Source organism: Pteropus vampyrus, unplaced genomic scaffold (genome assembly GCF_000151845.1).
Source record: "Pteropus vampyrus isolate Shadow unplaced genomic scaffold, Pvam_2.0 Scaffold238, whole genome shotgun sequence".
NCBI lineage: Eukaryota > Metazoa > Chordata > Mammalia > Chiroptera > Pteropodidae > Pteropus > Pteropus vampyrus.
Window position 1 is genome coordinate 1,022,501 of NW_011889019.1, and position 23,715 is coordinate 1,046,215.

The 23,715-nt window shown below is 40.7% G+C and overlaps 1 protein-coding gene across 1 annotated transcript in view; it reads right to left on the reverse strand.

The window, feature by feature from the left end:
* Positions 1 to 23,715, reverse strand: part of TLL2 (tolloid like 2) — a 127,410-nt gene that overhangs the window by 40,095 nt on the left and 63,600 nt on the right. The window contains exons 4-7 of the mRNA XM_011374039.2: positions 13,200 to 13,355; positions 10,895 to 11,012; positions 7,935 to 8,113; positions 6,885 to 6,990 (exon numbers count right to left, since the gene is read on the reverse strand). Coding sequence (XP_011372341.1) covers positions 6,885 to 6,990; positions 7,935 to 8,113; positions 10,895 to 11,012; positions 13,200 to 13,355 — 559 coding nt within the window. The remainder of the gene's footprint in view (positions 1 to 6,884; positions 6,991 to 7,934; positions 8,114 to 10,894; positions 11,013 to 13,199; positions 13,356 to 23,715) is intronic.

The following is a 23,715-nucleotide window of genomic DNA, read 5'->3' on the forward strand; positions in this document are numbered from 1 at the left end:
TGGAGTTTAGGGACCTTGCTGGTCAGAAGAATAATCAGATGGAAAATGAGATGAATGCAGACAACTAGAGGTAGTCGAGAGCCCTAGCCTAGAGATTTCTGTGTTAGGCTTGGCTCTGCCACCTGAGCTCGGACAAGTCTCTTCCCTTCTCTGAGCCACAGTTTACGTCTCTAAACAATAAGAGATTGGCCTAGATGGTCGTGGCAGCGCTTTCTAACTGTAATGTCTTATTCTACTCCCACATGAATGGAATCTAAAATGACTGAAACAGACAAGTGGACACCAGGATGCCTGGCTGAATGCTGGCCCTATTCACACCTCCATGTTGTGGGCATGGTTTACACCCTGCTTGAGTCCCCCCAACCCTGCTCCCAGACCCCTGACTTGGTACCTCTCCTGAGGGGAGGGCCTTTCCTTGAACCGGCTCCTTCTCCAGTGTCCACCCTGTTTCTTTTCTTCCCTTCTTAACCAAGTTTCTTGAAAGAATGGTTTCCATTCTCTGTCTGGATGTTCACCTTAATCCACACCAGCAACAGTCACCAGTCACAGACTAATTGACAACTCGGATGGACACTTATCAATCTTCACCTGCCTTCTCTACAGCACTGACATCTGTGCTGTCCCCTCCCTCCTCCGATTCTCTTCGTCCTGGTTCCCAGGGCACTGCTCTCTCTGAGCACTAAGTTAGGATCCTCTTCTTCTGCTTCCCCCATAAGGACTGTTCCTCTGGTTTTGGCCTCTCTCCCCCTTCTCTCCTCTCTCCTGTTCCACCTGCTTCCTGGGCTTTAACTACCACCTATAGGCTCACAGCTAATTCTCTGATTCCAGCCCCAGAACCATCTGCTAAGCCAGATGCCTCACGAAACTTCCATTGGGCTGTCCTGTGGGCCTCTTATATCCAACGCATTCCAAACAGAATGTATTCCATTATTCTCCTGCTCCTTCCATGAACTTTATCTCCTGAGACTGAATCTGAAGGTGACGGCAGCTCCTTCCTCTCCTTCATGTTCCCTCGTAGAGACCAGGAACCAGGTCCTATCCATGGCACCTTCTATACATGCCTTAAATCCACACCCTCCTCCTTGTTCCAGACCATTGCCTCAGCTCAGGCAATCAGTTTCCCCTTCCTGAATTCATCCCAGTGGCTTCTTAACTGGCTTCCCTTTTTGTAGACTCAGCCACCTCTGCTCTACCCCAGACACCGCCGCAACGTGATTGTCCTGAAATGCAAGGGCAGGTGTGTGCCCTTTCTACTTAGAAGCCTTCACTGACCTCTGATCACCACCTGGATTTCCAGGCCCGTGGCTCATGGGCTTCTGACCACATTTCCTGACACCTCCACTTCACTCGTTATCTGAAGCAACACTGAACTCTTGCTAGCCCCAAACATACCCTAGCACATGCTATCCTCTGCGAAGCTGTCGTCCACTACCCATCCTCTTGTCCACTAGCAAACTCCTGTTCATTCTCCAAAACCCCATCACATGGCTTTCCTTCTTAAAAGTCTTCTGAGCCCTTCTCCCCTCCCATCTTGAGTTAATCATTCTTTCCTCTGGGTCTTATTCATCTAACCTCTTATCATACTTTATTGTCTTTTTCGAGGGGTGATGATAATTGTCTTCTCTGCTAAACAGTAAGTACTTCCAGCAGAGAGACCAGGTCTTTCATCTCTAAGTCCTCAGGGACTAGAACATCGCAGGCCTCAAGAAATACTTCTTGAACTAAATTATGCAGCCAAGATAGAACACTGTCTTCAAAAGATTTTGCACAATAGTTATTTACACCCAAAAGGGAATGCAACAATTCTCACTGTCTAGTTATTAGCTGCACTGTCCTTTCTCTTCTCTTTCTCTTGCAAATACGTCCTTTCCCCTAAATTCTGCACTATCTTGGAAAATATATATTATCCCCATTTCCTCCTTTTCACTTTCGTATATACTTGTTTTCTAAACTGGACTTCAGCCTCACCTTCTTTCCAACGTTAGCACACAGGAGCCTAGACCCTCTGCTGAAATACTCTTTAACACCCCTACCCTCAACGTTCAGCCACCTGGCCTACTGCCTCTAATTCCCATCATCTCATCTCTGGAACTGAAGTCCTCTAGAGAAGCTTCAGTGGCATCCTTGGCTTCCTTCATTGACCTCACCAAGTTTCAAGTCACAAGCGACAACTCTACATAAAATCCAAAATTCGATCACCTACTAATCAAAAAATAGATCCTTCTGCCCTAACAGGTGTTCATTTGTAATCATTTTCTTGATTCCCCTGAAGAAATTTTGCTGCTCAAAATGCAAGGCTCACCACAATCTCTTAGCACCCCAGACTAACTGACCCTGCTGATGACCACGCCATATAGGTGACTTGGCTAGTGGCCTGCTAGGCAGAGAATGTGTACTCACGCTCACCGAGTTGTTCACAGACCCTTTCTATGTGCCAGGCCCTGGATGGACACCTTACATGCACCATCTCATTTAATCTTCATAACACCCTGGGAAGCGGATACCACTATTACTAGGGTTCCTCGCTACTGGGGAGAAGAGCAAGCCCGCAGAACTTAAGTGAGTCACCCAGAGTACAGAGGTAGTAATCAAGAGCCAGCCCTGGAACCCAGGCTGGCCTGGAGCCCACCTCCCGGCATCTTCCTCCTTCCAGCCAGTGTTTCCCACTGCCCAAGAAACAGGAGGCCTGAAGATATTTTAGATAAAGGAAAGAGTTAAAAACACTGGCGGCTTCAGAGCAGCAGGAACAGCAAGAGCTCACTCTGAGACAGCTCTTGGGGGCTGGGACACCTGACTTCTACCCCACCCTAGCACATCCTGAGCTGCCAGCAAGGTGATGGGTTCTGGAAGATGTTTATTACAAGAGGTGTCCTCTATGTAAACCACTGCAGTAGCATCCCCGCTTTTAAGTAGGACAATATTTAGCACTGACATTCTGCTAAACTAAGAAAGGGTTTGGCAGATGCCTTAAGGAATAAAACTGTCAACTCCGAGTTCTCTATACAAAGACACCCCTGTACCACAGAACTGTCTCCTCATCTCCTGGACCCCTGCCCAACAAAACCTCCCCACAGCCCGGGTCCAATCAAGGGGAGAGGGGAGAAGCTGCCATAAACTAGAGGGAATAAAGTTGGAAGGAGACAGCTCAGCCGTAAAGACACATGAAGCCTGGGTTTCTCATCAGCGGGAGTAGCATTTGCCCCCAGATGAGTAAATGTTCTATAGGCCATTTTCTGCTCTTTTACAGAATCAAAGACGATGTGCAGGCTAGCTCCAGGGGACACGTGACCAGAAGTAATGACATGGAGTTAGAGAGTGGGAACCTTCTGATAAAAAGTGGGCCAGGAAAGCCCATTGGTAAGGGTGTCATTGATAAATGTCCTATCGAACAACATAGTTTTCTGAAAGTCCATGCAGAAGATTGCACAAAGGACAATGCAAGTATCCACTGGCTACAAAATAGATTTGCTGAAACCACTCTGGCCTCCGGGGCAGAGGTGAGAAGGTAGCTGTGGTAAGTTGTTAAAATAACGACTAATACCTACATCCCTCCTAATACCTACATCCCTTTGCAACGTGACGCTGCCACTCCGCCCATTAAGAGGTAGAACCAGTTTCTCCATCACTTAAATTAGGGCTGGCCTATAACTTGCTCTGGCCAACAGAATGTGACAGAAGTGATATCATGCAAGTTCCAGAGCCTGGGTCTTAAGAGTCTTGTGGCCTTTAGGAACCCTGAGTTCCCATGTGATGAGACGCCCAGTCTAACTCACTGGAGAATGAGAGGCCACACAGAAGAGAATCAAGGGGTCCTAGTAGGCAGCCAGCACAACGGCCAGACCTGGCACTAGCCATCCTGGACTACCTAGCCCAACCATGCTGTCAAATGACTATTGCTGCAGGTGTGATCCCAGGCAAGACCAGAGAAGAATAAGCCAGAATGACCCAAAATATCATAAAAAATAAGTCGTAAGCTGCTAAGTTTGGAGTAGATTGTTCTGCAGCAACAGATAACATCACTGTAGCAGAAGGGGAAGTCTTCCTCCCAACAGTGCCTTCAGGGAAGGTGCCCTACTCCTAACCAGCTGTCCATCATACCCTGTGCTGCCTCCCTGCCAATCTCCCTCTGAGGGGTTCCAGGTACTCTTGATGAGGAACTATTATCTCGTGAGTTTGGTCCATGGGCTTCCACTGGTCTGTGCTGGTAAAGTGCTTCACGTTGACAAATGTGTTAATAATGGTTATCTCCTGAAGGGCGAAGGGGCTGGCATTGTGGGCTCGAGATCAAAGGGAAAAAAATGAGACTTTCTAAAGAAAAGAAAATGCTGGTGCCAGAAGATGCTCTGTCTGCATTCTTCCTGCCTTGGCCTCTGGCTTCAGAGCTTTGCATAGTAACTGGTACAGAGCAGACACTGAGAAGACAGTGCAGTTCCTACAACCCATTAGTAGTTATTTATCCAAAATTCCCTACATCGCAGATACTTGTAGATTCTCCTCAATGCAGTGACCACTGCATTTGTGAGTATTTGGAAAGGACTGCAATGAGGATAATGAAAATTTCTTTCCTCACCTAGTCTCCAGCATTGTGAATTTCCCTGCCTCCTTCGACCAATTCATTAAGTTATTCATTTAACAGATATTTATTGAACACATACTCTGTGCCGGGCACTGTGTTGGGTGGTGGGAACTAGAAGAGAGTAAAATAGTTTCTGTCCTCAAAGATCTCGGTCTAGCGAGGGAGAGGGCAATGCAACAGATAGATATTAATAGATAAATTTATAATAACAATTAATTGATAATTATAAAGCAGTATGAAGAGTCATGACAGCCACAGAAACAAGACCAAAGGGACAAGCTTCTCACTTGGACCAACTTGATTTTGATTCCCTAACAAAATCAACATCTCGTCTTTACTCGGCAGCTGGCAGCCCCTGGGGCTGATGTGGTGTGACTCGACTCTTCCCTGCACCATTTCCCAGCCTGTGAGTCAGCCCGGCTTCAACGCCCAAGCATCTCTGCCGACTCTGGCCTCTGCAGGGGATCTCTCATCCTGCCTACCCCACTGGCTTCCTGAGATTCTCCCCTACACCCCCAGAGTAGGTGCCTAAAACCTCAGTTTCCCAATGAAGGAGGAGGAAGCCTCAGATTTCCATATGGCAACAAATGACATCATATCTGTTAAGCCTTCTAAATCTGCACCAGATTTAGAAATTACAACATGAAATACTTGAGCTGAAGGGGATGTGGAGAACATCTAGATCAACTCTGTCATGAGGAAACTGAGGCCTAGGAAGGTGGCTATTAGACCCAGCACATAGCTGCCCCTAATTACTGCCTAAACTTCCCTCAATAGCATGGTTCCTGGGAGAACTAAGACTAGAACCCAGTCTTCCGACTCTCAGTTTAGTGGTCTTTTCATTACACCACGTTGCCTGTTGTATCTTCTGATAAAGAGCCCAGGTCAGTTGTTCAAAGATGCTGGCGTAGACCAAACTCTGCCCATTAGAGCTCTGGAGAGTTCCAGTCTGGGTGCAGGATGGAGATCATAACTAAATTAGCTATGTGGCTGGGGGAACAACACCCTCTGAGAACTTGGAATGCTGGGGTTTGGAGGCTCCCTCCCACGATTCTATGACCTCATCAACCACATGCTTTCAGCAGCCTTACCCAAGAGCCAAGGAGCCCTGGCTAAATAGTTTCTCCTTCACTCTCAAGAGCTGTGTGTCTCTTGAACAAATGATTTTCTTCAATCTTTATGGACAGAGTGACTCATGAAATGGACTGTTTCCCTCTTTGCTGTGACTGCCAGGGAGCACAGGACAATATTTATTGCTCATCTCAACAACTGTACTTTATGGCATATATTCGGAATAGTAAATTCATTTCAAACTTCAACCTGGTTATCTACCCTTATTTTCTCCCCTCCCCCATGCTTACATTTCCTCACCAATTTATTTTCTTTTTGTCTTCTGTTTAAACTGGTAATCACCTCAAATCTTTTTTTTTTAATGATTAATTAACTCACTAAATAAATAAAAAAGTAAATAAATAAATAAATAGCAAATGAGCTGGTTTTAAGAGGCGACTAAGAAAAAAGTACCAAGAGAAAAAAATATTTGCACCTCAAAGTTAGAGAGATCTACAAAGCTGGGTCTAGGAGGGGCAAACTTCTACATACAAAACGCTCGTGTGGTCTAGAAGCAGGGGCAGTACTGAAAATAATTAACACCTGGTCCAGTACAGCGCTAACTCATCAAAACAGATCCTGCCAATGCCGGCCATAAATAACGGGTCCCGCCAAACTTGGGGATACCAGCGACCATCATGTGTGACCAGCAGGCAGGAGACCTGGATCTTTGCTCCGACTCTGACCCCAGCTACTCGTGTGCCCTCAAACTGGCTGGAGCCTCAATATATCCTCTTCTCTGAAATGAATCCATGATTTAGCAGTGCTCCCCACCCCCACCCCAGCTCTAACGCAGTCTAGCTTCCAATAAACCAAACCTCCTCTAGGAGAAATGGTAAATGCCACCATACTTACATCAAGGACGTACTTTAGAAGATACCCCACCCACTAGAAATTACACACAGAGCCTTAAGTTATTATCACAGCCAACCTGTCAATAATGTCCCTTTTTCAGTTTGCTGGTTGTGACACTAGGGCATGATGGAATACCAGCTTCACAATGGGATTCAATCTTATTAGTGGGAACCTGATTAGATTATATTTCACTGCAGCCCAGAGGACACACTGTATTTCTGACAGACGTACCAACTGTGCCAGGAGCATGGAGAGACCCACTCTCCACAGACCTCCAGGAATCTGACCCGAGCCTGCAGCAGGCACAGTAAAACACAGACAAGACATAACCATAGATTCTGACCTTGAGAAGGTGTTCCGGGCGTAGTGCATGATGCTGTCAAAGTCGTACGTCTCTCCCAGAGAACTCACTTCCCCAGCTTCCATTTTTAAGAAATTATACTCCTGACCTGTGACACAACACTCGGTTAAGGCCTTTGAAAACCAAGGCAGGCACCTGAAAGGAGGCAGAAGGGGGAGAAGGAGGGCCCATAGCAACTTCCGAGAGCTCAGTTAGCCTGCTCAACAAATCACTGGGTTGGTGATGGTTCTTGTTGCCATTTTTTAACAGACTGAAATTTAAAACTTAGAATAAGCCCTATGTTTTCCCAACCCCACCACCCAACATCCATCCCCAAATGCCACTCCAAACTCTTAAACTAAGTTTGCAGGCAGGTCAGTTATCAAACTGATCGCAAAACAAAAGAACAACAACAAAACAACAATAACAACAAAAAACTCTCCTCTTGCTACTGTAGAAACAAAAGAAAACAAGTCAGAGTTAAGTTCAATCCCAGATAGTTCACGATTCAGATGCTTGAAAGCATTTTTTAAGGCAACCATATTATTCAACCAGCTACTTTCATGTTCATTATGAATTTCTATATAAAATTACTTAATATGAGAAAGTACTTTTTACGAAATCTAGACACTTTATCTGCCTTGGGGCAGAACATTTCTAGGCAGAAATACTGTTTTTATATGTACTCCTGTCCTAATTGTATTTCAGTTTCAAAAGATGTGTTGCCTAAGACAGCAAAAATGACTCATAAAAGCAACCAAGAACACTTTTTTGGCTTATGAGCTTTGATGCTGGAACAGTGTTCTGGTCGATTCTGTTCCTTTTAGGAAATGGAGTTGGACTTCGTTGTCCTTTACAACATGGAAAGTCATTTTGCTTCTGTCTAACCTACAAGCTATGGCAGACGATGTCCCAAGAAGGGCCACAGATGGACAATGGCAATGCTGGTAACAAACACCTGCACAATAGGGTCACTGCCTCCATACCTACCCCCTACCCCATGGATACCACCTTCGTGGCCTTTAACTTCCAGACTCCACACAAGTTCCTTACCTGGCTGGATGTTTTCTCTGATGATGGTGACATGCTGGTCTCTGTCTGGGCGGGTGTGTTCATGCCAGAACCCAACCACGTGGCCCAGCTCGTGAGCCACAATGCCAAACTTGTCACAGTTTTTCCCAATGGATATGGCCTGTGGGCCTCCTCCTCTGCGCCCAACATAGGAACAACAGCTGGACAATTGCAGAAATACCAGGTCAGCAGTCAGGAAATAGCAAGAATCTAGTGCCCCTCCCCCAGTGTGTATATGTGTGTATGTGTGTGTGTATGTCTAAAAAAAACCACAAAATTTTAGAGCTGAAAGTGCTCTCATTGTCCAACTTCCCTTCCAATACAGAAATAACCTCTAAAAATGTTTCTTAACCTTTTTGGTGCTCATGTATCCACCTGAGAGTCCAAAGAGAGATATGGTCTCTCTTCCTGGAATAAAGCACATAGCCTCTCCGACTTTTCTACCACTGAGTCTACTGGACCATCACTGATGACAAGGAAGAGAGATGGGGAAAAGGGCAGCTGAGTTTGTGTAAAGCATGAGTCTTGATACCATTAACAGAGAGCCTTAGGGATAACTCTCCTTCTGGGCATAATTATTTTTTCAAATAATATTTGTTCATTATTACTAACTAGAAAGGTATAAAAAAATTAAAATGGCCTATAATCCATCACCCAGTTAACCTCTATTAAATATTGTTATATAATATTTTCTTTCCCTTTATCTCTTTCTCTATGTATATATATAGTAAGTCAAGGATCTATCCTTGACATTTATTCCTGTGCTATCTTGGCTACTTTTTAAAACAAACAAACAAACAAACAAAAAGATGCATGTTAAATTGTGCAGATGCCTTTTTAACATCTATCAAGATTTGAATATGGCTTCTCTCTTCTATCAATATAGTGAATCATGAAAATAGATTTCCTAATGTTGGACTAGTCTTGTATTCCTTAGACATATCTTCTTGGCAGCTTACTTTCTTATTCTCTATAACATTTTAGTTAGGATTTGACATGGCCATTCATAAGTTAGATGAGTCAATACTTGCCTCTTTTTCTGATGCCGTGTTTGTCATTTTGGGGTACCAATGCCATGATAGTTCCTTAAAAGTAATTTGGAAGGAAGTGTTCTTTTTCTATGCTCTAAAAAGCTTAAATAGTACCAGCATAATCTTTTTGTGAAGATTTGAAAGAATTCATCTGTGAAACTCTAGATGTGGTGCTTTGAGGAAGAGAGCTTTTTCCCTCAATTTTTCAATTTTTTTCACAGTTACTGGTCTGTGTCAGCACTTTATATTTGTCTTGAAGTCATTCACATTATCAAGACTCCCATATTTCTTACCCTAGATTTTACAAAATATTCTCTTATGATTCTGCTGTATCTGTGGCTATTTCCCCCTTTTTCATTTCTGATTTTGTATACTTCTGCATTGCTGCTTTTTTAAATCTTAGTTAAACTAACAGGTAGTTTATGGTTGTTTGTTTATTCAAAGAATTCACTCTTCAATTTATTAGTCCTATAATGTGTTACCCAATTTTCTTATGTTCTCATTAGGTTTATTTTGTTGTGGTGGCGGTTTTTATGTTCTTATTTATTTTGCTAACTTCTTTGAATTGACTATTTCATTGTCATTCTTAATTAGTGATGTAGATATTTGAGGCGGTCGGTTTTCCTCCGGACATAGCTTCGGCCATCTCTCTTCATTTTTGAACTCTAGGGCTTTCCTTAACTAGATATCTTGTAATTTTAATCTTGATTTCTTTATGACCTAAGAGTTGTAAAAAAAAAAAAAAAAGGTAGGGGCAGCTTTTAACTTACCAGTTAATTCAGGGGTGTTTATTCTATATTTTGTTATGTTATTATGTCTAGTTTCATTGCTTTGCGATTAGAGAATTTTTGATGCTATTTTGCCTTTCTGAATTTATTAAGGTGTTCTTAATGCTTAATAGATGGACAATGTCTATAATAGTTCGACAGGCACTTAAAACGAGATGTGGTTATAGAATCTGATAAACCTATTGAATCAACTCCATTAATTATATTTTTCTAATCCTCTACAAATCTCTATTTCATTTTTGATCAACTTGTCAGTTATCTACATGCACTGACAGAAATAAAATAAAGTCTCTGGTGTTTCTGTCAAACTCCCCTTGAATTCACTGAGGCTTGTTTTATGACTCAGTGCTATGCTATTTGGTGCATAAAGATTTATGAGTTATATTCTTATTGTGGCTTTTACCTTTTCTCATTATAAGGTGTCTGACCTTTTTTTCTAAAAAAAAAAAAAAAAAACTTTTAAAATAAAACAAAACAAAAGTAAAATTGTGATCCCAGCTTTCTTTTTGTTAGCATTTGCCTATAGGCCTTCTTTCCCTTTAAACTTTTGAAACCTTTCTGAGTCATTTTCTTCAGTAGTCATATCGTGTAGGCAGCATGTGGTTGGGTTCAAGTTTTTGAACCAATATGAGAACTTTTTCTGTCTCAGATCACACTTACATTTATTGGTATAACAGATAAGTTTAGGCATAATCCATTTATCTTATTATTTGTTATATTTTCTTGAGGAAATCTGTAAGCCCATAAAATTTCATGCAGAATTTAGCATATATGTACTTCCATCATGAGGGAGCCCATAGCTTCATCAGATTCTCAGTGAGGTCACTGACATAAATGGTTTCAGAACTACTTCTCCATATGAAATACTCCCAATTCCTTCCATTGCTCCCATGACAGGAAATCTAGAACCCTTGTCTTCTTAGAGTCTTCCTCTTGACCCACTTACTCTGTCACTGGATTGTGAGTTCATTGAGGGCAAGGAGAGTTTCTGATAAATCTGGGGCTTCTATATACTGCAGCTCATTGGAAATACTTGGTTTTACAGAGAAAATTTAAGACTCATGAGCCATCAGCTTTGCTTGTCTCTGATTCCACTGAGGCGGTCTTGCTTTCACTTACTTACCCACAGGTTCTGTAACTGAACACAATAAAGCTTTCTTCATCCGTCCTCTCTATGAAGGTCACACAGGTGTGCTTCTCCCAGTGTCTCATGGCCTGCTTAAAAATGGCCCTCTGGCTTCCTGAAATGACAAGGCAAGTGCTCATCACTTTCCCCACGGGTCCATGCTTTCCTTAGATGCTTTAAGGCATGCAGGCTTACAACAAAGCTTGCTCCAATGATTAAAAAAATAAAAGCTTGTTTGGGTGACCCCAGAGTAGAAATGCACTAGGAATAATAACTTACCTTGCTACAAATACAATATAACTTCCTTGAATTGTCAAAATGTAGAGAGTAGGAGTTTGTGAATTGGAAGACAGGGTAAAAATAGATTTTCAAACCACCCTAGGCTTCCTAACTTTTCCTTTGTATTGAAAGTACTTTTCTAAACTTAAAAAAAAATTTCCCATTCAACTGGGAAATTTTAGGCTTTTGAAGTAGCTCACCAGCACTTCATTCCACACCCTCATCTCATTTTATACCTATAGGAGGTGTTCCTATATACTCTACAAATTCGATTTGCATATGGATTCATGCTACTTTTGCATGGAGACTCAGTATTTTCCGGAGTAGTTTTGAGCCTGATTTTCTGCAAGGTCTTTGAAAATAAGTGAATTTCATACTTTCTCTGAACCTATCTTCACAGTTCCTTGATTAGAAATGTGTTGAAAAATAAAACAATGAATAAATTGTCTGGGAGCAAGAATAAAGTAGTTGTAAACTCCAGTCTGATCGTTATCGATAGGCAATAAGTATTCTTTTCAAAATCTATCAATCTGATATAAAGAAGACTGTTTGATTTTGCTAGAAGCAATGAGAAGGAGCTAGGACAATAGCTGCTTGGGAAGTACAAAAGATGATGGAACTAGGATCTGAATTCTAGAATGACCTCGTTGTAAAAAACCAACCAACCAACCACTGGGGAGGTTCCCATCATTGTCTACAAGATGTAGGTGTGGTGTCATATCATTGTCCCTAAAAACATTCATATAGAATAAGAGTAACGTGGCTGTCCATTTTTTAAACATCTTGACACTTTTAGTTCAAATTATTTATAGCTCAATCACTCACCAAAATAGCTATCTACTAATTAGAGAATAACAAAAATCTGTGTAAAGAAAATTCTTTATGTGAAATTAGTTAATTTTGATAAAGGTTATATAATCTTTGGTCAGAAGAGTACACTAGGTGTGAAAGAAGATAATTAAGATACCAAATGCTATAAAGGCTATAAAGCGGGGTGCTGGGAGAGAGTAGCTGGTAGGGGTATCAGGGAGTCAAAGAAGGCCTTTCTGTGGACATGACATTTGCTCTGAGCCTCTAACGATAAGAAGAAGCCAGCCAGGAGTGGGTCTGGGGAAAAAACACTCCACGCAGAAGGACAAGTGCAAGTGTGCTAAGGTGGCGGTAAGGTGGGCATGTTCCAGAAAAGAAATGACTGGTGAGAGTAGAGCACAAAGACTAAGGAGGAGAGAGGAGGGAGGGTAAAACACTCTGTGGGAGGGGGCTAAGGGCTGCCTGCAGAAGGGCTCCGTGGTCAGGAGTTTCAGTTCCACGAGTGGCAAAGGGAAGCCACTCAATGACTCGCATATTTTAAAGATAATAGTATCAATGGTAAATAATTAATCACTAATTACTACATGCTAGGCACCATTCTAACTGCTTTATCTGAGTTACTTAAATCTCAAAACGACCCTATGGAGTAGACAATGTCATCCCCATTTATATAAGAGAAAACTGAGGCACAGAGAAGTTAAGTAACTTGCCCCAGGGTTGACAGCTGGTACATGTTATAGCCATGATTGGATCCAGGAGGTCCAGTGATGTCTACTGGCCCATTCTGGTTACTGTGTGGAGTACTGCAGGGTGCGGGGGTGGTCCAGGGTGCTCATCCAGGCAGAGGACAGGTATAGCCACCATACGTAGCCACCATACGTAGCTGCTCACACTCTTTTTTCTGCCTGGAGGGCTTTGCTCACATACCCACTGTGCAAATCCTGTCTACCCTTCAAGACCAGGTCATATGTCACCCCCTACGTGAAGCCTTTGGGACCAGGTGACCACCTCTGGAGATATACTCCCAACAGAGACTGCAGTTTCCCCAGGCCTACTGCACTTGACCTTGTAGACATAAGGGAGTGTAAGCAGGTAGGAATGCTGTGACCTCTACATCTGCTGAATCCCGCCTGAGTCCTTCCTGGAAAGACCAACTCAACCTAGAGTGACAAAGTACCCAGTGCCAAAGCAAGCCTCATCTGGGGCTACTGACCTGTAAAGTTCCCACCGATGACATAGGGGATGACCCCTCCAGGCCAAATCCTCTCGGCCCTTGAGGTTGTGGCTCTTCGGACCCGGAGAGAGAAGGTCTCAGCTCCAGCATTTGAGGTCCCAGGGCTCAGTGGAAGCATGCCATTCTCTTTGCCATCTGCAAGAGAGTCACACTGCTGTTTACTTTGCCTTTAATTCCTCCTGTGCATTATAGTTAAGATTATATTATCAATGAATCCACCAAAGAGGATGTTAAAAACATGTGTTCTAATGGGAGCATTTGGTCTTTTCAGGGTTTTGAATCCCTAGATGGTAGTTTTCCAGATGGGGCAAGAGTAAGTGCAATAAGTGTACCAGACATATAACAGGAGTGGGTTTGGCTTGTTGGAGTCCCTGAATGAGGTCCCATCAGGCCCAAGGGCAGTCTGAGGGCCACAGAAATAAGTGGATTCAGACAACTCACACCCTTTTGGGATGGAGCCAAGTTAGAAGCTTATACTCTTCTCTGAGCTAGGAACATTTGAGGGATTGAACTGAGTGAATTTCCTGCCTTGACCAAATTCCATCAATGTTGCAAATTTTTTAACAATTTGACCAGTCTGACAAACGAAGTGAACCAGTCTGTGATGCTGAGAAAAGAAACTCTTCGTAAGATAAACCCCTGGAAAAAGCAGAGCCTTATAACATCTCCCGGCTCTTCTCAGCCTCTCAGTACATCTGAACCTTTAAAAAAGGAATGTGGGAAAGAAGTAGAGGCTCTATTAAGGTTCTGAGTCCAAGGTATGACCCCTGGAAATAACAGAGACAGGTGGGACAGAACCGCTTAAACCCGTGGCAACATAATAATTAATTATGGTAATTAGTAATTAATGTTTTCATTTCTCTTGGGTACATGGTAAAAGTGGAATTGTTGAATCATGCAGTAACTCTATTTAACACCTTTTAAAAAACTATCAGACTACTTTTCAACAACCTCAAGGGCCAAGAGGATATGGCCTGGAGAGGTCATCCCCTATTCATCATTTAGACAATTTAAGGTTTCATTTTCAGTTTACTTCTGAGAATGTCATTATTCTCATTTAGAGCTTTTTTTTTTCTTCCAGTTTTTATATTTTCCCCTAAAAATAAACTTTTGGCTTTGATTCTTTTTTTTTTATTTCCTTAATTTTTATTTATGTTATTATTTCCTTCTACTTTTATTTCATTCAGATGTTTCCTTTCCAGCTTCTTTTCCTCTTTGAAAAAAATTTAGATATAATTCACACACCAAAATAGTCATCCTTTTAAAGTGTGCAATTTAGTGGTTTTTAGTATATTCACAAAGTTGTGCAACCATCACCACTATAGAATTCCACAACATTTTCATCGCCCCCAAAAGACACCCTGTATCCATCAGCAGTTACTCCCCATTTCTGCCTCCCCTCAATCTTAGGCAACCAGCAATCTACTTTATGTCTCTATGGATTTGCCTATTTTGGACATTTCATGTAAATGAAATCATGCAACATGTGGCCTTTTGTGTCTGGCTTCTTTCACTTGGCATGTTCTCACGGTTCATCCATGTTGTAGCATTAATCAGTTCTTCATTACATTTATGGCTGAATAAAATTCCATTTTATTCGAAATATTTTATTTTTTGGAATAAAAAATTCCAAATATGGATATACCACATTTTGTCTACCCATTCCTCAGCTGATAAACATTTGAGTTGTTTCCACTTTTTAGCTATCATAAATAATGCTGTTATGAACATTAATGTGTACCTTTTTTGGTAGACATGTTTTCATTTCTCTTGGGTACATGGCAAAAGTGGAATTGTTGAATCATGCAGTAACTCTGTTTAACACCTTTTAAAAAACTATCAGACAACTTTTCAAAACAGCTGCACCATTTTGCAATCCCACCAGTAATGCATCAGCATTAGAGTTCCAATGTCTCCACATCCTCATCAACACTGGTTACTATCAATCTTTTTTGATTATAGCCATCCTATCCTAATGGGTATAAAGTGGCATCTAATTGTGGTTTTGATTTGCATTTCCCTAATGACTGATGACACTGAACATCTCTTCATGTGTCTATTTGTAATATGTACATCTTTGGAGAACTGTCTATTCAAATCCTTTGTCCAATTCTTAACTGGGTTATTTGTTTTTATTGTTGTGTTATAATGATTCTTTATATATTATGAAGACCAGGCCTTTATCAGTTATATAATTTGAAAATATTTTTTACTTTGTAGGCTATCTTTTCATTTTCATAATAGTGTCCTTTGAAGCACACAATTTTTAAACTTTGATGAAGCCCAATTTAACCATTTTTTTTTCTTTTGGTGCTTCTGCTTTTTGTGTCATATCTAAGAAATTATAGCCTAATCCAACCTCACGAAGATTCATATCTATGTTTTCTTCTAGAGTTCTATAGTTTTAGCTCTTATATTTTGGTCTTTTATCATTTGGAGTTAATTTTGTATATGATGTGAGGTAGGGGTCCAATTTCATTCTTTTGCATGTGGATATCCAGTTGTTCTAGCTAAAAAGACTAGTTTTTCCCCAGTGGAACTGTCTTGGCATCCTTGTAACAAATCAATTGGCCATTTTTTCTAGCTCCTTCAGTTGAATGCTTGGCACACTAATTTTCAATCTTTCGTATATTCTAACATTAACATTATAAGGCTAAAATTTCTTGAGTTCCTCTTTACCTGTATCCCATCCTTTGACATGTACATTTTAATGTTAGACATTGATATATTCTAAGTTCTATTTAGACTTCCTTCTTTGATCCTTGAATTATTTAGAAGTATGATTTTTACAAATTACTTTTTATTGGTTTCAAGTATACAGTACATTGGTTAGACATTTATATAGTTTATAAAACGATCCCCCTAATTGCTCCTTCTCTCTCTGGTTTTCCACCTAGCCAATGTATTAATGCTAACTGCATTCCCTATGCCGTGCTCCCCATCCCCATGAACATCTATCAACTACTAATTCATACTTCTTTAACTCTTCACCCCAGCCCCCAATTCCCCTCTGTCCATCACTAAATTGTCTAGATTTTTTAGTCTGTTTTCTTCTTTTTGTTCCTTAGATTTTGCATGTAAGTGAAATCATATGGTACTTATCTTTCCCTGTCTGACTTATTTCACTCGGCATAATAACCTCTAGGTCCATCCATGTCATTGCAAATGGTAGGATTTCCTTTTTTTTAATGGCTGAGTAATATTCAATTGTATATACGAACCATAACTTCTTTATCCAATCATCTGTTGATGGGCATTTAGGTTGCTTCCATATCTTGGCTATTGCAAATTGTGCTGCCATGAATATTGAGATGCAGAGATTTTAATGAATTAGTTTTGATTTTCTTTGACCCAGAAGTGCAATTTCTGGGTCAAGAGGTATATCCATTTTTAATTTTTTGAGAAAACTCCAGACTGTTTTCTACAGTGGCTGTACCAATTTCCCATCCCACCAACAATGTATGAGAGTTCCCTTTTCTCTGCATTCTCGCCAACACTTGTTGTTCTTTGATTTATTGATGATAGCCATTCTGACAGGTGTGAGGTGCTATCTCATTGTGGTTTTAATTTGCATTTCTCTGATAATTTGCATTTTTCTGAGGAGCATCTTTTCATATGTCTATTGGTCATCTGTATTTCCTCTTTGGAGAAGTATCTGTTCAGGTCTTCTGCCCATTTTTTAATTGGATTGTTTTTTGTTGTTGAGTTGTATGAGTTCTTTATATATTTTGGATATTAACCTCTTATCAGATATAGCATTAGCGAATATCTTCTCTCAAACAGTGGGTTGTCTTTTTGTTTTGTTGATGGTTTCCTTTGCTGTACAAAAACTTTTTAGTTTGATGTAGTCCTATTTGTTTATTTTTTTCTTTTGTTTCCCTTGCCCAGGGGGATATCTCTGATATTACTGTTAGCAATATCAGAGAGTATATTGCCTATGTTTCCTTCTAGAAGTTTTATGGTTTCAGGTCTTACATTTAGTCTTTAATCCATTTTGAGTCTATTCTTGTATATGGTGTAAAAAGGTGGGTGTTATTAATCTCTGACATTGCTTTGTGTTCCAAGAATCTATTCTCCAAGGCAGGGGTCAGCAACTTTTACTGTAAAAAGCCAGATAGTAAATATTTCAAGTTTTGTGGTCAATATATTCTCTGTTGCAACTACCCAACTCTCCCATTGTAGTGTGAAATCGCCATAGACAATATGTAAATGAATAAGTATGGCTGTATTCCAATAATACTTTATTTGCAAAAACAGATGGCAGGCTGGATTTGGCCTTCTGGCCATAGATGGCTCACCCATCCTCCAAGGTTATCAATTCTTCAGTACTGTATTTTGAGCCTTCCTTTGTAGCTCAGTACAGGGTTGGTTTTTATAAATGTTCCATATGTCCTTGAAATAATGTACATCAAGTTCCATAACTGATGGTTGAAGGGTGCTACATACGCTGTTCAAATATTCTACTTACAAATATTGTCAGCTCCTTGGTATAATAGTTACTGAGAAAAGTGCTTTAAACAACCTTGAAAACTAAGATTGTGAATTGTCATTTTCTCCTTTATTTTTAACTTTTGATTTATATTATTCAAGGCTATGTTGGTTTAGTAATACAAGCTAAAGATTGTTAAATGTTCCAGGTGAATTGCTTCTTTTATCATTAATGACCCTCTTTATCTCTAATAATGTTCCTCCATAATAAAGATTATTTTGGCCAATGTTAATATTGCTATACCAGTTTTATTTTGATTAGTGTTTGTCTCATATAGCTTTTTTGTATCCATTTATTTTCAATCTTTTTTGTGTAATTATTTTTTAATGAGTCATTCAACAGGTGTTATTCTTTGAGTAAATTACACTTCTCACAACAAACAATAAAACAAGCCTTAGAATGGTCATAATGTCGAGGTTTAGGGTTTTTTTTTATGTATATGAAATAGTTTTTGTAAATAGAATTTTTTATTAGGATAATTGTAGATTCACTGCAGTTGTAAGAACTAATACAGAGATATTTTGTGTATCCTTTACTTGGTTTCCCCAAAAAGTCACATTTTAAAAAACTATAGTACAATATCACAATGAGGATACAAACATTAATACAATCCACTGATCTCATTCAACTTTCCCCAGCATTATGCATACTTCTTTGTGTGCGTGCATGCGTGTGTGTGTGTGTGTGTGTCTAGTTTGATACATTTTTATCACATGTATAGGTTTGCGTATCCACTACCACATTCAGGATACTGAATAGTTCCAATACCATAAGGGTCCTTCATGTTGCCATAACCACATCCACCTCCCTTCCCCTCTCCTCCTACCCATCCCTAAACTCTCAACCAGTGATTTCTTCTCCATTTGGAAAACTTTGTCATTTGAATAATATTTATAAGAATGGAATCCTACAGTACATAACCTTTGGGAATTGGCTTTTCTCACTTAGTGCAATTCCCTGGTGACTCATGCAAGTTGTTGCCTGTATCAATAGTTCTTTTTTACTGCTGAGTAGTATTCCATTATATGTACGTACTACAGTTTGTTAAACCATTCACCTGTTGAAGGACATCTGAGTTGTTTCCTGCTAATTCAAATAAAGCTGTTATGATTATGAACGTTCACATACAGAAGTCTGTGTGAAGATATGTTTTTATTTCTCCGAGATAAATACTCAGCAGTAGAGTTGCTGGGTCATACAGTAACTGGGTTGATTTCTGGGTTCTCTATTCTGTTCCACTGATCTATGTGTTTATCCTTCTGCTAATATGACGCTATATTGATTACTGTAGTTATATTGTAAGCCTTAATATCAGGTAGAGTGATTACTCCCACTTTAGACTTCTTTCTCATGATTGTTTCAGCTGTTGCCATATAAAATTTTATGTGTCTTTCCATATAAATGTTAGAATAAACTTCTCTATGCCAACAAAACCATGCTGGGATTTTGATAGGCATTATATTAAACCTATAGATCAGTTTGGAGAGAATTGGCATCTTTACTATCTAAGTCTTCCAATCCATGGACATGGACGTCTCTCCATTTAGGTAGATCTTTCTTGACTTCTTTCATCAGCATTGTGTAATATTCAGTAAAGTCATGCACCACTTAATGATGGGGATGCATTCTGAGACTATGTTGTTAGGCAATTTTATCATTATGTGAACATCAGAGTGCACTTACACAAACTTAGATGGTATAGCCTACTACACACCTAGGCTATATGGTATACCACTATGGTACACGTGGCCCGTCATTGACTGAAACATTGTTGTCAGGAGCATGACTGTACACAAACACTGTATACTTTTTTTTCAGTGTACATCTAAGTATTTCATTTTCTTTGAGTGATTATAAATAATATTGTTTTTAATGTTGGTCTCTGCATGTTCATTGTGAGTATATAGAAATATAAGCAATTTTTGTGTTTTGGTCTTATATTCTGACATCTTGCTAAATTCACTTAATAGTTCTAGGAGTTTTTGTTTGTTTCTTTGTTTGTTGTAGATTACTTCTGACCTACAAAAACAAACACATCATTTGGAAATAAGAAAAGTTTTATTTTTCCTTTCTAATTTTCTATTTCAGTAATTCTCTATTCAGTAGTGCTCAACATAATATTTATCCCATTCCAGTGCCAATAAATATAGCTATCATTTCTAGAAGCCCTATTTAGTGGCTTCTGAATTTTTCAGTTCTTTTCTTTATTGCTTTATTTTACTCACACTAGAGTGTCAAATTCTTCATTGGCTCTTTAATCATTTTATGTATACTTATTTAATCTCCTTTTAGATTGTTCTATTATTTCTACATTTTGGAGTACTAATTCTCCAATTTATTGTCTCTGCTGATTCTCCTTCATGGATTAACTTTTTGTGTTTCTAATGTTTTTATTTAAAGTTCATTTTTAGGGGAGGTTATCCCTTTCTACAGGAGTCTCATACTCTCAATCATAAGTGTGACCCTGGTTTTCATTTTTTGGGCTCTTGGTATTCTACGGCTCCTAGATCAATTTTTTGTGTTAATTTCTAAGTTTAGGGTTTCCATATATAGGAAATATAATTTGAGCAATTTTACCTATATAAGGAACAGACTTTGAAATTCAGTTTCTCATAGAAGATATTTTTCCCCCACTTAGAGCCTAGGAAAGAGAGCAAGATTTCTTGCTACTCCTCTCAGCCACTGGGCAGAGTTTTCTAGTCTTTTTTTTTTTTTAATGAATAAGAAGCTCTTTGAGGGTGTTTATTTTCTTCAAGATCTCACTCCATTTCTTGTCTCCATTTCATGGGGCCAAGGCCACATCTCCAGGACTTATATAGTTGTTACATGGACAAACACCGGCCTCCTGTCCCCCAAATCCTAGAACAGTTTCGACGCCCTCCACACAGTCCTGCCTGCCACCATCTAAAGCTTAGTTCTATGTGTTCACATTCCCTGTTCTCTTCTGATCATAGTGGTTTCCCTTTCCTTCCCAGGAGCTTAGCCCTGTATTTTTAATGTGAGGTAGAGGGCTGCTTTTTTTCAGCAGTCTGTGTTTGTATAAGGGGTCCTTACTCATTCAACTGATCATATTGCCAGAACTAGAAAGTTGGCATGTACTACATTTTTAAACCTGAAAATAATTGTTTTGCTGCTAGTATTTCTAGATCAGAAGTCATCCACTTGCAGCTTCTGGGATAAACCCAACCCACAGATGTGTTTTGTTTGGCCTGGACACTTTTGGCCCACTTTGTGGTTTTTTTTTTAAATTCTCACTTTAAGAAGCCAACTTTTAAAAATCAGGAGATTTCACATAAGAATCCAGATTTCCTGGTTTTCTTTAAAAACAGAAAGATCTGCAATGATGGGTCCATCTTCTGTCATTTATAGCCCACCGGAGTTAAATAGCACCTACTCCCGATAGTGAGGGCACATGTCTTCCCAGTTGCTGGACCCTCTCTCCTACTCCACATTGTCCCACCCAGCCCGCTTCACCCATTGGCATTACCCGCGTGGCCTCTACAGATATTCTAATTTGCCATGCCAGCCCCAGATGACAAATCGCATCCAGATTTCATTTATATATGTATATTTTTTTAACGACTATAGCACCTGGTATCCCTAGGTGGTCTCCCATCCAAGTACGGATTTCAAATATGAGTTGTCCCAGTAGACTGGAAGCTCTATGGAGTCAGGAACTGGGGCTGGATTGTTCACACTCTATCACACCCAGCACATTGCCTGATTGGTGGTAAGCATTCAGGAATTTTGTATTTTGAATGAATTAATTTAGGAATGGATGAGTTATTCTAAAAATAAACACCCAAAAGTCCAAACAGTCCTGTGGCGGAAACCTCTTCAAAATGTTGGCAGCCTTGAAGCCCTTAATGTTTAAACTCAGCATCATCACATCTTAAGTAATCGCAAGCAGCAAAGTAGCAAGTGGAGGTTTGTTATTCATTTCCCATATGGTTTTCAACAAGTCTCTTAATTTTCCTCTGTCTCCAACTCTCCTTTGGAGAATGGACAAAAATACTTCCCTTTTCGAGGGACTAACACTAAGACATAACCTGTTTCTCAGACAAGCTGTGTTATATGTACACGTGACCCAGTACTGTTAGGGCCAGTATGCAGCCAAGTCAGCATGGGAAAATCTTAAGTGCACCTGGAAAGAGACCAGGGTGTAATTTTCAGAGATGGGTTATTGAATGACAGCTTCCCCATCGGTCCAGTGAGAAATTTAATTTGCCAAGGACTCAACACAGGAAGCATTTGCCGATTAAAAATATGTCTAAACAGATGTTCTGCTCAGCCTGGAAGAAGGATCTTAATGCAACTGTCATTATTGGATTTTCTTGGATTACTACTATCTGGAATCAGAGTTCAAATAGAAGGATGTAATTATTTATTATGGCCAAGAGTTCTGCATTTGAAGAGGAGCTCAGGGGCGTCTGAAAGGATTTAATATGCTGGGGGTGGGGTGGGCTGGGGGATAAAGTCCATTTAAATTCTCTGGCTCTGGGAATGTCCTCTCTGAAAAAGCAGAGCTGCTGTAACTATTCAATGTTCTATTTCCAGCCGAAGGCACAGCCATGTCATAAACAGAACCAGGCCTGACCCAGCCTTCTCAAGCAAGGAACTTCGAATTTTCAATTAGTCAACTGATCACTCCCACACTAGAAGTAAACACCCTGACAGTCCACCCAGCTGCATAACACCCACCCCATGGGTGATGGGCAGATCTGCACCTGGCCTGGGCGGCCGCAATCCCGAAAGACTGAATAGCAGCCCCTCACTGAACGGAACTGTGGATTATCCTGCATAAGCGGTTATCAAACCTAGCCGCACACTTGAATCAACTGGGGAGCTTTTAAAAAATTCTGGTGTCCACCCCTCTGCCCCGAGATTGAGACTCAGTTTGGCCCAGTGTGGAGTCAAGGCATCTGTAGTTTTTAAAGCTCCCCAGGTTATTCAAAAGCAAAAATAAGTTCGAGAACCACTGATATAGCCCAAAAGTTAAGAGTGAGGGGTTTGGGGTCAGGAGGATTTAGGTTCAGGATAAACACTGTCATTTGCTACCCACGTGGCCTTGGACAAGCCACTCTCCCCTGAGCTTTCATTCTTGCTGTACAGTGGTGGGCATTGAACCACGTAATGAATGTCAAACACCTGCCATGGTAAGGGCTCAATCTGCGCTGCACTAATGACTATCAAGGTCTGCATTTGGGGACAGGCTAGAAATAATGCCTAAAGTTAGGCTCATCCTTTACACCCAAATACACTGACAGTGGCATTCAGGGGTTCAGCACTGAGTGGTGCTTTGTGCCCAACTTTGTGGGATCCCTGTTCTATGGTGCAACCAGATTCTATTATTTGCTTCAGCAAAAAGCCCTTAGGGCTTAGGGACTGCTACTGGAAGTTAAAAGTCCATTCTTTTTCATGAATATGGTTCTGGAAATCAGGCTCTAGCAAAACAGTCACAGCTTCATTCATAGAGCAGTTACATACTCCATTTCATTAATCCTATTATTATCAGCCCCAAAATGCATGCCTAGCTCCCATCTCCAGGGGAGGGAGGCTCCCCAGACCAAATAGCCTGCCAGGGGGATGCTGAGCGAGCAATTCTCTGAGCCCCCCAGCCCTCCCTAGGGCTGGAAGCACAAATCCCCACGGTCAGGCCTGAGGGGAACCACATAATGCCCGGAAATAAAGCGGCCACTGAAGCTGGAGAGCCAGCCGGGGGCTTCCCTCAGACCCTTTCTCCTGCTTGGGCGGTCTCTTTTTCTAGGGGTGGTAGAAAGAGGGCGGGTTGTGATTAAAGGGGGATCTGAGATTGACACAACTTATCTTTAACTTAAACAAAACAAGAAGCACCCACGTTGATGCCTGATAGGCTCCTGGAGGGATGGACAGATGGGAAGGCAGGAGGAACAGGCGAGAACAGCCTGCCCTCCCCTCATCTTTGGGGTCTCCTTCCCCCTCAGGACTGCCCTGGATGCTTAACGACTTGCTCACCTGCTGCTGTAA